This window comes from Hypomesus transpacificus, chromosome 8, assembly GCF_021917145.1.
Source record: "Hypomesus transpacificus isolate Combined female chromosome 8, fHypTra1, whole genome shotgun sequence".
Classification (NCBI taxonomy): domain Eukaryota; kingdom Metazoa; phylum Chordata; class Actinopteri; order Osmeriformes; family Osmeridae; genus Hypomesus; species Hypomesus transpacificus.
This window is the reverse complement of record NC_061067.1, coordinates 805,367-817,277: the sequence shown is the minus strand read 5'-3', so window position 1 is coordinate 817,277 and position 11,911 is coordinate 805,367. Positions and strand designations below refer to the sequence as shown.

The 11,911-nt window shown below is 38.7% G+C and overlaps 1 protein-coding gene across 8 annotated transcripts; it reads right to left on the bottom strand.

Annotated features, from left to right (window-relative positions):
• Positions 1 to 3,260: 3,260 nt before the first annotated feature.
• On the bottom strand, positions 3,261 to 9,926 carry LOC124470552 (sterile alpha motif domain-containing protein 3-like). 8 transcript variants are annotated; one of them, XR_006956423.1, is made up of 6 exons: positions 9,748 to 9,926; positions 8,854 to 8,909; positions 4,906 to 8,758; positions 4,568 to 4,723; positions 4,262 to 4,354; positions 3,261 to 4,074 (listed from the first exon to the last, which is right to left on the bottom strand). XR_006956423.1 is itself a non-coding variant. In XM_047024522.1 (6 exons), the coding sequence occupies exons 2-6, from the start codon at positions 8,708 to 8,710 to the stop codon at positions 3,778 to 3,780; spliced, it is 1,599 nt and encodes a 532-aa protein (XP_046880478.1). In that variant the 5' UTR covers positions 8,711 to 8,758; positions 8,854 to 9,926; the 3' UTR covers positions 3,261 to 3,777. The 8 variants fall into 8 exon arrangements, 5 of the variants coding, with proteins under 5 accessions (XP_046880478.1, XP_046880480.1, XP_046880479.1 ...); XM_047024522.1 differs by having other exon boundaries at positions 4,906 to 5,949; positions 8,702 to 8,758; positions 8,854 to 9,926; XM_047024524.1 differs by lacking the exon at positions 8,854 to 8,909 and having other exon boundaries at positions 4,906 to 5,486; positions 5,526 to 5,949.
• Between the last annotated feature and the right edge of the window lie 1,985 nt (positions 9,927 to 11,911).

Sequence of the window (11,911 nt, the reverse complement as noted above, 5' to 3'; positions counted from 1 at the left end):
GTGTTGGCACCCTGGAATATGTATAATTTCCTGCAATTGTTATTGTGGCCACTACACATTGTGACTACGAATCTCTGCCATTGCTCAGGAATGAACCCATTAAAATTGTATCAGCCCCCACAATGAAGCTGGTCTTACTTTCTTCTGTGGCGCTGGATTGCTCCATTAATCAGACATAAACAATGAGGCCATTCTGTTCGTTTGGCATTGAAACTAACTGGAAAAAAGGTAGAGTCTAGGAGTTGAAATGGAAGGGACAGTAAGTAATTGATCAGTCTTGTGTAAGGTGCTATAACTGACTGTGGGATGTGGGAGTGAGGGGTGAAGTGTGTGTGTGTTGGGGGGGGGTGGGAGGGGGGGTGGATGGGAGGGGGTATTGATGATAAATTCAGTGTGGAGGTTTTCTGGGTAATTTGACATGGTGTATGTAACATGAGTTATTGTTCTATTCACAATATATGTTGGAATTATGGGTCCTACTGTTTGAGTCATCATCATCATCACAGTCCTGAAACAAGGACTGTTTTGCCTTTAGGACAAGAATAGGACACTGAGGATGTGATTTCTGCTCCCAGCGTTTACTGGAAAAAAAACATAATAAAAAGGATTGAAATAAAAGCCAGTTAGCATAATCATATTGGAACAAAGCTAGAAAACTGTCCTTTGGCAATGAATAATAATTATAAGCAACAACGACCAACGGCAACGTATTTATAAAAATTGTTGATCCTGTATGATTCGCCTTGTTTTGCATGAAAACAAAGCAATTGTGCATTTGCTTTCAAAACTTTTGCAATAACAATCCTGGCAGGAAGCAGAATCACATCACCTGCGAGAAAGAAAATAAAATGCACCTGTACATGAAAAGCAAATGTATAAACAGTAAATCTTTTTATGTGTTTGTTGAGCATGTTGTTTGTTCACCTGTGTCAGTGTGCAGTACTTTGCGCCATGAAAAACTGGAGTCACTGTTTTGTAGCATTAAGGCCTTCAATCTCCTTCAATAGTCATGTCATTCTCAGCAGCACTGCATGATGACATGGAGTGTGGTTGGAATTCATTTGTTGATCAGTTATTCCAGAACCCTTCTATATAATTCTCCTCACTGTTCTAATCAGGACTTCATGGTTCTTTGGGGGAGAATGAGGACCACATATTTGTAATTCTTGTAACGTATGTTGACGTAAGAAATAGTTCACCCTGTGTTCAGGATCAAGACCCTAATGAAGCATCAGGGCTAAATCCTTGTATAATCCACTGCTCAGCTCATTCTTTTCATCTACTCAGTTCACTCCATAAACAGGCCCTTTACACTTAGATTTGTGGAAGCATTGGGGGTAATTGGCTTGATAAGAATCAGAAAGAACATTTGTCAAACATAAACAAACCCCTCAATAAAGACCGAATATCCTGAGATTGAGTTTTGGTTAGTTTTTTATTAAATTGGTGGAAAACAATATTATGTGTCATAAGTACTAAAAGACTTCTTGACTTTTTTTAACAAGCTTCATTCCAAACTGAAAAAAGCATACTTAAATGGATTAAATTATAGTTTAATACTTCCTTCAAATATGTATATTGTTCTACACAATTGAACTATTGAATAGTTGCAAGTATTTTTGTACTGTAAAGTTAACTATTTGTTTTTTTGCTTGAGATGACAGCCATGGATTTCCTCTAATGGATTCTGGAAACAGCTAATCAGTCTAATCCCCGTGACACAAACAGCCATGGAAAGAGCCTCAGATTTCTCTGTTTTCAAAGGACTGTAAATTGGAGTTGATTTCCGATGCTTCTTCCCATTGGGATGTGCACATATACATCGTCACCTCTGCTGATCAAAATCTAAGATGTTTCATTGGATTTGGCTCTTCTGACCGATACTGATGTGCTCGACCACCCAGGATTCCAGCCCACGAATTGTCAATTACTGCCCTTTGACTTGGCTGCTGAGCTCACATGCAGAGACCCCTTTGACAGAAGTAAAAAGTAATTCTACGATTGAGCAGTGCTGTGATTTGTTGCAGAATGAATCAATAGATAAGACAAACAGATGCTTGGGCGACATTTCGGTTCAATAGTAATATGCGAGGAGTGAGTGAGTGAGAAAGTATAGAGAGAAATAGAGAGAGGTGTGTACACCATGATCACCATGTTTATTTTGAGAATGTATTTTAATTTAACACCTCAAAGTTATATTTCTCCTTTCATCATTCATGTAGTAATTGGCTGGCATTTGGCTGGCACTATCTCCATCTTTGAAAGTGCATTTTTATATATCAGAAAAGATGGAATTCAGAAAACCAAACACTTAAAATAAAGTGTAGTTGAGTGTGTTAAAGTCTTTTGTGTCTCAGCAGGAATACATGAGCAGCATTTGTTTCCTTAATTAAGTAAATGCAAGATAACATTTAGTCATTTAGCAGACGCTCTTATCCAGAGCGACTTACAGTAAGTACAGGGACATTCTCCCCGAGGTAAGTAGGGTGAAGTGCCTTGCCCAAGGACACAACATAATTTTGCATGGCCAGGAATCGAACCAACAACCTTCTGATTAATAGCCCGGCTCCCTAACCGCTCAACCATCTGACCCTAACCCCCCAGATAACCTTTCATGATTTCCTCTAACATCCCATGCACAGTCCAAACTGTAATTGTCTGCCACAGTTACCTCTGCAACCTTTTATCATCAGTTAAGAGCAACAACTTTTTTATGATAAAACAAAGGTTTAGAAAACGAGAAGGGATGTGAGAAATAATTTAAAGTGTTCCAAGAGCACACTGAAAAAAAAAACTTGTAAGATATACTTGATAAAATCCTCGTAACAATTTGCACTAGTACTTTTCAAGTAAATTGTACTGCTCTTATATCAAGTAGAACTCATTAGCCTGAACCTAGTAAAACGTACTTACCACTAAACTTCACATTCGTAGGGATACAGTAAAGCTTACTTAATTATATGTATTGTATGAGTTATATTTATTTAAAACAATTAAGTAAAGTCAATAAAAAAATTCTGACAGGAAATCTGCTGTGCTCAACGTAATAAGTAAATCTTATGACAGTAATATTTACTGTTATGAAATAATTAAGTGGGTATTATTATATTTTTGTTTGTAAATAAGTCAGTAATAAAGTTATATTATTGACAATATGGACATTTTCATCAAATTATCTTTTGATAAATATTACCAAATTAATGTTATCATTACCTATGCATTCAATATACTTGCATCACAAATCACACACAAAATACAATTAATCAGTTTTTCTTTTGTCCAAATTTATTTTTTTATAAATGTTATCAAATCACTGCTCTATCAATTCACAAGGTACAAGCCAAAAACTCTTAAATCAGAAGTCTGTGAAACACTCAGGTGTCTAGCATGACCATTTTAACAACTGCAAGGCTTACATGACTAAAGAAAATGCATGTATTTGGGTTAGGAATGCAAGTAATAAATTCTGCCAACAGGCTTTGTGAATGCATTCAAACAGTAAGGAGTGGTTCAACAGATTGTTACTTCATCAAAAAGCCAACACATGTCCTGATGAACTCTAAAGCTGCATGTGTTTATAAAAAATAAAGTGTTTTATGACAGTGCGTGGTAAAATAAAAAAAGAAACGTAGATTTCCTTTTTAAATCATGTCTGTGTGTAACTGACATATTGGATTTCAAACTAATAAATTCTTAACTTTGTGGTAGAGTATAATATGTTAACTAAACTGTCATAAGCTCTAACAAGATTGACTGCACCTGCCATGGTGGTAGCATTTAAGACAGCAACTTACATTTGAAAGCTTGTATTTTTGGGGACAGCTTAATCCCATCCAGTTCTAGGAAAAGTTTTTGAAAAACTTCAAAAGTGTAGCGCAGTGTTGGGGGGTATGCCAGGTTGAGGGCATAAATCAGCCCCATGACCAGCGCGCAAGCTTTAGCAGAACTCCCGCATCCTGGCAACATCTCCTTGCCTTCAAGAAGGATGGACACATCCACTGGATCCTCTCCATCAGCACCATGAACAACAAGGATCTTCAGGATGTGTTGAGTGGCATCACTGCGGCTGTCCTCCTGCATACGTTCACACAAAAAATTCAGACAATTCTGTTAAGAGTATTTTACATTGAGCAGAGCGGAATATCTTGATCCCTAAATTGGCTTACATCTTTTACTTTAGGGTTACCTTGGACTTGAAATGACAACACATTCCAATTTCAAACCATGTCATAAAATATGTATTTAGAAAATCAGGCTTTACTTGGCAATCTTCAAAAAGGTCCTCTTCTTTCTCTGCAAGGTACAGTATAAGGCTGCGGATAACAGCTTCACGTTTCGTTTCAATGCTTTGGTGCTGTGAATAGATTAATGTTGTGTTAGTCTGAATCACAGGATGTAGGTTTTTGGAGTTAGAACACAAGCAGAGATTTAAGCTCAAGCTATGTGTGGATAGAGCATATAGGGGCATCTAAAAATCTATAGTGTGAGGATTTGTGCTATGTGTACGCATTCGGCAAAGTGCTTGTGTATGTGTGAGTCTCCCCTGCCAAAAAGTGAACAAGCACACCTGACTCAGTTTGTCCAGGAGCGGCCTCAGCTTGGTCCCCACGACACCTCCCTTGGCCTTCATCAGGGAAATAAGTCTTGGTGTGTAGTGATCCAGTTTGTGCATGAATCTCTGCTCCAGGGAAATTGTAGTAATTCTCCTGAATTCCTCTTTGATCTGAATGGACAAAAGATTCACAAGTACAACATCAGGAATCAGGCCAACCAGTCTCATGCAAGAGGACGAGGAAATTCTGCACTTTAAGAGGAACACTAATTTGGCTTCCAATCTTAACATTGAGAAGTATTTAAAGTTAAATTTTAAAAGGGGTAAATAAAGGGGTTTGTATGTTCACCTACCTCTGCTTCACAAAACAAAGCTGGCCATCTCTCTTGGAAGTCATCGGCAGCTGGACTACCACTCACAACCTCAAGCCTTCGATAGGAGAATGTTTTGGCCATTTTTTCTGCTATCACCTTAGTGTTGTTCTTCTTCTTTACCTCATTAAGAAGCTGCAGTCTCTCCATCTCCAGAGTGTTGCTAGTTTCTCCACTTGGATGTGGAGGAAGGTAGTTTACCTCTGCTCTCTTTGGTCTCTTACAGTTTTTGGCTGGATTTTTCTCCCCAGGAGATTTCCTTTTCAATGAGTTGATGTCAAGTTCAGGACAATGTACTTCACGCCTTCGCAGTTTAGAACGGAAATTTGCCATCTTGTATTTAAGACGCTGCTGCCACCCGTACATGCCTGAATATGAAGTTCCAGGCTCCCTTAGGCAAGGATGCTTTGCCAACAGGGATTCTACAACTGCCTGTATTTGACGTCCAGTGGGATAGGCAGTGTACTGAAATATAGCTTCAGCAAGTTTCTCAAGTACGTCAGAGTTCATGCTTGGATTTTGAAGGAGTGAGCCATCACTTTCATAAGCCTTGTTTCCTGCTTGAAGGGGGATTTCGACATTATATGAAAAAGTGGGTATCACAAAAGTAGTTGGCCACGGTTCTGATCTGTAGTCTGGGGACAGTGGTAACATCAAGGTATCGGATGAACTAACTGAGGAACTGTCATCCTGGAAAGAAAGTGGCACTGGAGAAGAAGAAGCAGCAGGCTCATTGATGGGACTCAATGTGAGAATAATAGAAGGATCTGTTTTCACTAGTTTTATAGTGTCTTTGTCGTTGACCACATCTGTAGATGTTAACGTAAAGAATTGGTTATCAAAATCTTTGTCCATATGCATTACTGCATAACTCCCTTCAAGATCAAAATTATGCTTCGCAGCTGCCAAAAGTTCGTCTAAGGTACTAGGAATTCCATCTGGTAGGATTAATTTGTGAATTTCAGTCTCTTCAATAATGACACGTAGTTGACTGGGGTTAGACATCACAGCCTTGGGAAAGCAGAACTGCAAGAGGAAAAAAAGACATGGCTAGAGCATATGATTGCAGTATTCATGAAAACTTTTGTTTATAGTGAAACTTTACCTAGTTTGACAAGCAGATGTAGTGTTTCAAAGAAACCATTCGACAGCCTTCGATTGTATATGTAGCAAGTGGGTACATGTCAGTGAGTTGTGATTGATGAATTACTTTCACAATGCTCGTGGACTCCACCTTGAAACATCTAAAATGCTCAGTGTACCATGTACTTTGCATTTTCACTACAAACACAACACTGTTACAAACTATCATGATTTGTAGTATTTCAGCAAAGTCTGGTAACCCACCAGTGTTGCCATAGACCAACATCATGCCAATACTGTAACTGATGCCCTGAGATTCTACCTTGTTTGTCAAATGAACAACTGTCTCTTCAGGAAATTTCTGTGATAGAAATTCTTGTATGTTCTCATTTACAATCTCTAATGGAACCCTTGACATCTTTGATACAGAGACAGCAGGTTTATTGACATTTGAACCATGGAGATGGTATGCAATCATGGACTGGTGTTTTTTTGCCATAGACTTTAAAATGTTACGGAAACAGCTTGTCTGTCTCACTATCTTCTTAAAGAAGCGGTGTTTGGCTTCGAACCTCATCGTCCATAAGGACACTAATGGGCCGAATGCTTTAATGAGCTGCGGGTAATGCTCTACAAAATGGTGTTTTGGAATCAATTTTCTTTGTGGAAAAACACTGCTAAATCTACGCCGATGCTCAGCAATAAGGCTATCTAGGTGACCAATGCTTTCATCTGTGTGGGTAGGTGACATAACCAACTCAACAACATCTTTGAGTGTCATCAACAACTGCCATGTCTGTTCCTCTTCCTGTACTTTAGAGCCAATCATAAGTGGAAGCAACCTCAGTAAGCACCAATTTTCATGTGCGTTACCACCAATGGTGTTACGAGAGGAAAAGGTTGGTGGTATACGTATCGGACAATTTGTTCTGTCTTTCCACTTATATGGGAACTTCTTGATGATACTATTGAGCTCTTCAAGAGAGAAATATTTTTTTTTGATCAAGATATCTAAACACAATGCCAATTCTACAGGTACAATACCCTCAAGTAAATCATGTAATACATCCGGTGGGTAACCTGTTGTCACATGAAAATGCTTTAACCTTTGAGTAATTGCACAATGCCTTTTAACTCCATGGCTATGGGTGTTACTAGCCAATGCTGCTTCAACATCCAACTGGTGTTGCTGTTTTGTTCTACCAAGGAATGCTCCTGTCCTGACTTCAAGTTCCTGAAACTGGGACCGCTGTCCGACACAAAATCTGCAATTGTATGACCCACTGAAACTTTCAACAAACCCCCCGACTGAGTGGGCACCAAGGTTATCGGCAATCACAGAAAATACAGTGCCCTTTATGATTTTTCCCAAACAGGGTACAAAAAGACCATCCTCTTCTAAGCTTTTCAAATCACTTAATAATGGCTCTAGCACTTGAGGATAGCCAAATTTCTTTACGTCGTCTGCCTTGCACAAAACAGCTAAGTAAATGGAAGATAATGTTGACCTTAATACAGATGGAATATCAGCCAACACCCAGTAGACACCTGTTACCTTGTGCTTCTTACGAGAGGTTCCTAATGGATTACATATTTCAAAATCATCACAGTAGAGTAAAATTGAAAGTCTTAACTCCTCTCCAGATAGAAAGCTGTTTTCTTTGAAGTGGGAACCATCATGAAAACTTGTATACTGACATGAAGAACCACAACGTCTTGCAGTCTTTAACAGCTTCTCCTGAATGTCAACATTTTTCAGAACTTGTGACAAGGATTGCAAAATTGGTACATATTGAAAAGTCCTTCCCTCTTTTGCATCTAATATATACTCTAACGGTTCAACAATAGAGAAACGTTCTTTCAAGTACTTGTTTCTCTGGTATGCTGTGCCAAGAGGACCTTCTTCACTAAAGGCTGCACTTACAGGATTCAATTGGCAAATGCTATTCACCAATTCTGTGATCACCAATTCTTCAACAGCGCAGTTATGGTTTTCAAATGTAGTATGGACAATGTTTTTGATAATGGGTGAGGATGCTGAACAAGTAATAAATTGAAGCTCCTCTGCAATGTCATCTATACATCTACTAGGCACATTGAAGATGCATTCTAATTTAAGCAACAAGGAACCAAGCTTATCAACAATGACTTTAACTAAATCGTCATCCTCTCTGACAAGCGTTTCATTTGAAGTAACTTCACGCTCTTCTACCAACACACTACTATCCTCTGTAGCCTGACTTGAATATGTCGAAAGTACAGTATGTTTAAAATCATCAAGGCAGTGAGGATTGTGCTTTCTACTTTTATGTGAAGCAAAAGTTGAATATATATTAGTACTGTAGTCACAATCTTTAAAGACACAATGAAGAGTTTCGTGCTTTTTCAGGTGAGCTCCGAGATGTTCAAAATATTGCCTCTCTGTGTGAAAACTAGATAAATGGCATACAAGACATGAAAATGAAACTATCTGCTCAAACTGTTCAGTTGGTGTATGATCTCTAGACAAATGTGTGCGAAGTGCACCCCATCCTTTAAATGAACAAGGACAATCAGAGTACAAGCAGGGTAGTGACCGGCCCTGACCGGTGTGTAGATGTTTCAATCTATAATGCTTTAAAAGCTCTAAACGTTTTGATGCCCTAAATTCGCAATTTTTGCATGACCATCTCATAGTATGCCTACGGTTTCTCACTGATGACATCCATCTAATGGACTTCCTCCCTGGACCCGTCCTAACCGTAAGGTCACCCTGTAAAAGAACACACAATTTGTGATATTAAAAAAATTATCATTTCATTGAAGATAAACAGTAATATTGTTTCATAAATACAGATTTCTACTTGCCTACTAATGTTACAGCCAATCACTCCTCTGACCTATCCCTTCCAACTCACTGATTACTGTTGATAGAAACATGTTAAATTACTGTCAGTCTCCTTATCAAGTGCTCTTAAAGAATAGCCAATGTACGAAAAAAGAGAGAATAGCAGAAAATAAGGAAAATATTAATCCACCAGTTATTTTTACATTATAATTTTTGGGGATAAATGTTTAACTTGTACACTTGTACACCCAAAAATTAATGGGCTAGTTTTCAGGCATTTTGGGCTGGTTTTGAGCACTCTTTGGGCTGGAAATGTTTGCTGGAACTGGCAATCCTGCTGCTGACTGGTAGCACAAGGAACTGGCAATCATGCTGCTGACACGTGCTACCGAGTGCAGAAAGGTTAGATGAACTAGTTAGCTATATTCCAGTATATACCCTGGTTTGGTCAGCATGTTGTAAATTCATTCAAGTGACATTTACATAACTCATCCACTAAAGTAGGCATCTTGAAATACTAAATTAGAGATACATTGATGGCTAAATTTAAGTTAACCTGACATGATTATTTTTTCCAGAACGTTGATAGCGATGGTTTGCCATGTGCAGCTAGCTAGTTAAAGCTAGCAACAATTGCTTTTTTCTGCTTGTGAATAATCTCCCTCTACACTTTTGTGCCTTACGTTTTTATAGAAGTTAAATATATAGCGGAGCTTTCCTGCATTGTTAGCTACGTATGTTAGCTAGCTAACTACTGTAGCTACTGTAGCTATCTAGAACTAACAATTACAGCTAGCACAGATAAATCACTTATGTCTAGCCTAATTTCGCTGTGAATAGTATACAAGCAAACAAGAAGCTAACAAAATGACCCATATATTATTACACATTTTAAAAAGAAAGGTAAAACTCACCAGAGATAACATATGGATGCTGTTCAACCCAACCAGAGCACTTCTACATTCTCTGAACCAACCGTCTCTGACCGAAGTAAAATCGCGCGTATCTTCTCAAGTCCAAGGGCGCAAGCGCAGATGAAAGGGCTAGTTTTTGATTAAAATTTACTTAGTATTTTTTGGTGTATTTATAGTGACTCTAAATCAGGGGTGTCAAACATACGGCCCGCGGGCCGGAACCGGCCCCCAAGGAGGTTCGATCAGGCCCGCAGGATAATTTGAAAGTGGAAAAAATGCATAAAAGACATGGAATTAATATTTTTAATTCGCTGTAATTCATGGATTATCCGCTAAGGGGCGCACTCTTTCCATCAGAGTAGAAGACAAGCCGCATCACTGAGACAGACTGAAAACAGCAGACGGTATCAATTAATACCTTGGTCTCTACTAGGGATGGGCGAACGATGCCTTGTGAAGCTTTGGTGGTTTCTTCCGGATTGTGCCGGCCCAAAGAGCCGAACTATCGGCGCTTTGAAAATGAACAGCGTCATCTAGCAGCCGTTTAAACTGGCTGAATGAGGCGTAGTGGTTGTCTCCGACGGTAGACTACCCTACGTTATTCAATATTTAATTAATGCTACATGTGTTCATTTTGATCTGATATTAGTGCTCACACATTAAAATGTTGTGATACATCCGTAGGCCTTTAGAATTATGTCATTTTCTCACAGTAAAAGTTAAAGAATATCGTACGAGATTCACTGGACTGGGGCGCGAACTTGGGATCCCAGATTCGCATTAACAATATGTAGCCGTACAATGCTTTAACCAACTACACCACCGAAGAGATCATCACGTGTTAAAGCGGTTGGACGGAGTTTATACGATATGGTCTTTATATCAATTAAACTAGATAACACAGAAGAAAGACATGATATTTTGGTTATTTATAGCAGAGTATGGTATAATTTTAATGGTCCGGCCCACTTGACATCTCCCTAGGCCGTATGTGGCCCACGATGCGAAATGAGTTTGACACCCCTGCTCTAAATCATTTAAATTGTATTAATAAATATGTGCTAAAACGTAATCTTCCCACACATTTAGTTTATTACATGAATTAAATGCGTATATATTGAAATACTTACTCAAAACATTGTAGTACACACTGAAACTTAATATAATAATGTACAATTTATGACAATTGAGTTAATATATTTTACTCTACCATAAAGTTCATTTTATCAGTGCAGCTTTTAGTTGCCTGTCAGAGTCTTTGTGGCTCCTGGTGGGTTCTGATCAATGAGCATCATACAAGATAAGATATTTTACCTTTAGCAATGTGTTAACACCACCTGAGTTGTGCATCTCTCTCCCCAGCTCAGAGCAGCATACCTGTCACCTTTTCAAAGCCTTCAGCCCGCCTTGTTTTAAATAAGCTTCCAGTCATGCTTTTTAATGAATGCTCAGAAATGTACTCTCAAGTAAAAGGTTTGTTTTGTTCAGCAGAATGTGTTTATTCTAGATTTCTCAACTACCTCTATGTTTGCCATTAACAGTTACTTAGCTGTGAAGTTTAGATACAAACTTTAGGTCTTGTGCCAATCATTGCAAGTGTGAGCCTCCACAATGATAATGAATGCTCCAATCAATGCTCCAGATGTCTACAGTTTGAAACATCTACTTCAAGTGTCAAACAAGGTCAGCTAATATGCACATTTATTGTATGGATTCATGTATTCTATACAGAATTAATATACTATCAATATCTCCAATAGCAGTTAGCTTTTAATTCGCCCTGCACGCTCTCACTCAAAACTAGAAGAAATCAAGGCAGTAAGTGACTTTGCTTTAATGTACTTTCAGTTTTAATAGGCCTATCTGTTCTGGCTCGTTGCTTACGCACTGTAATAGATGGGTTTGGAGAGGTATACGGTCTCTTCGTCACAGATGTCTTGCCGCCAAACCTTGAAGTGATGCTCTTTCTAGCGGTGCAATCCACGCAGCAGCAGAAGAAGAAATGCCAGCTGCCCTTGAGGCTTGATAGTAAACCAAACAATTAACGTAAAAGCACAGCGGGTCCACATTGTGACAGTGACATGCGCCAGCAATTATGCTACTGTCCTGGAGCCTGGCTCCCTATAACTGGCTACTTTTTGTCAAAAAATAATTTGTGAAGTTA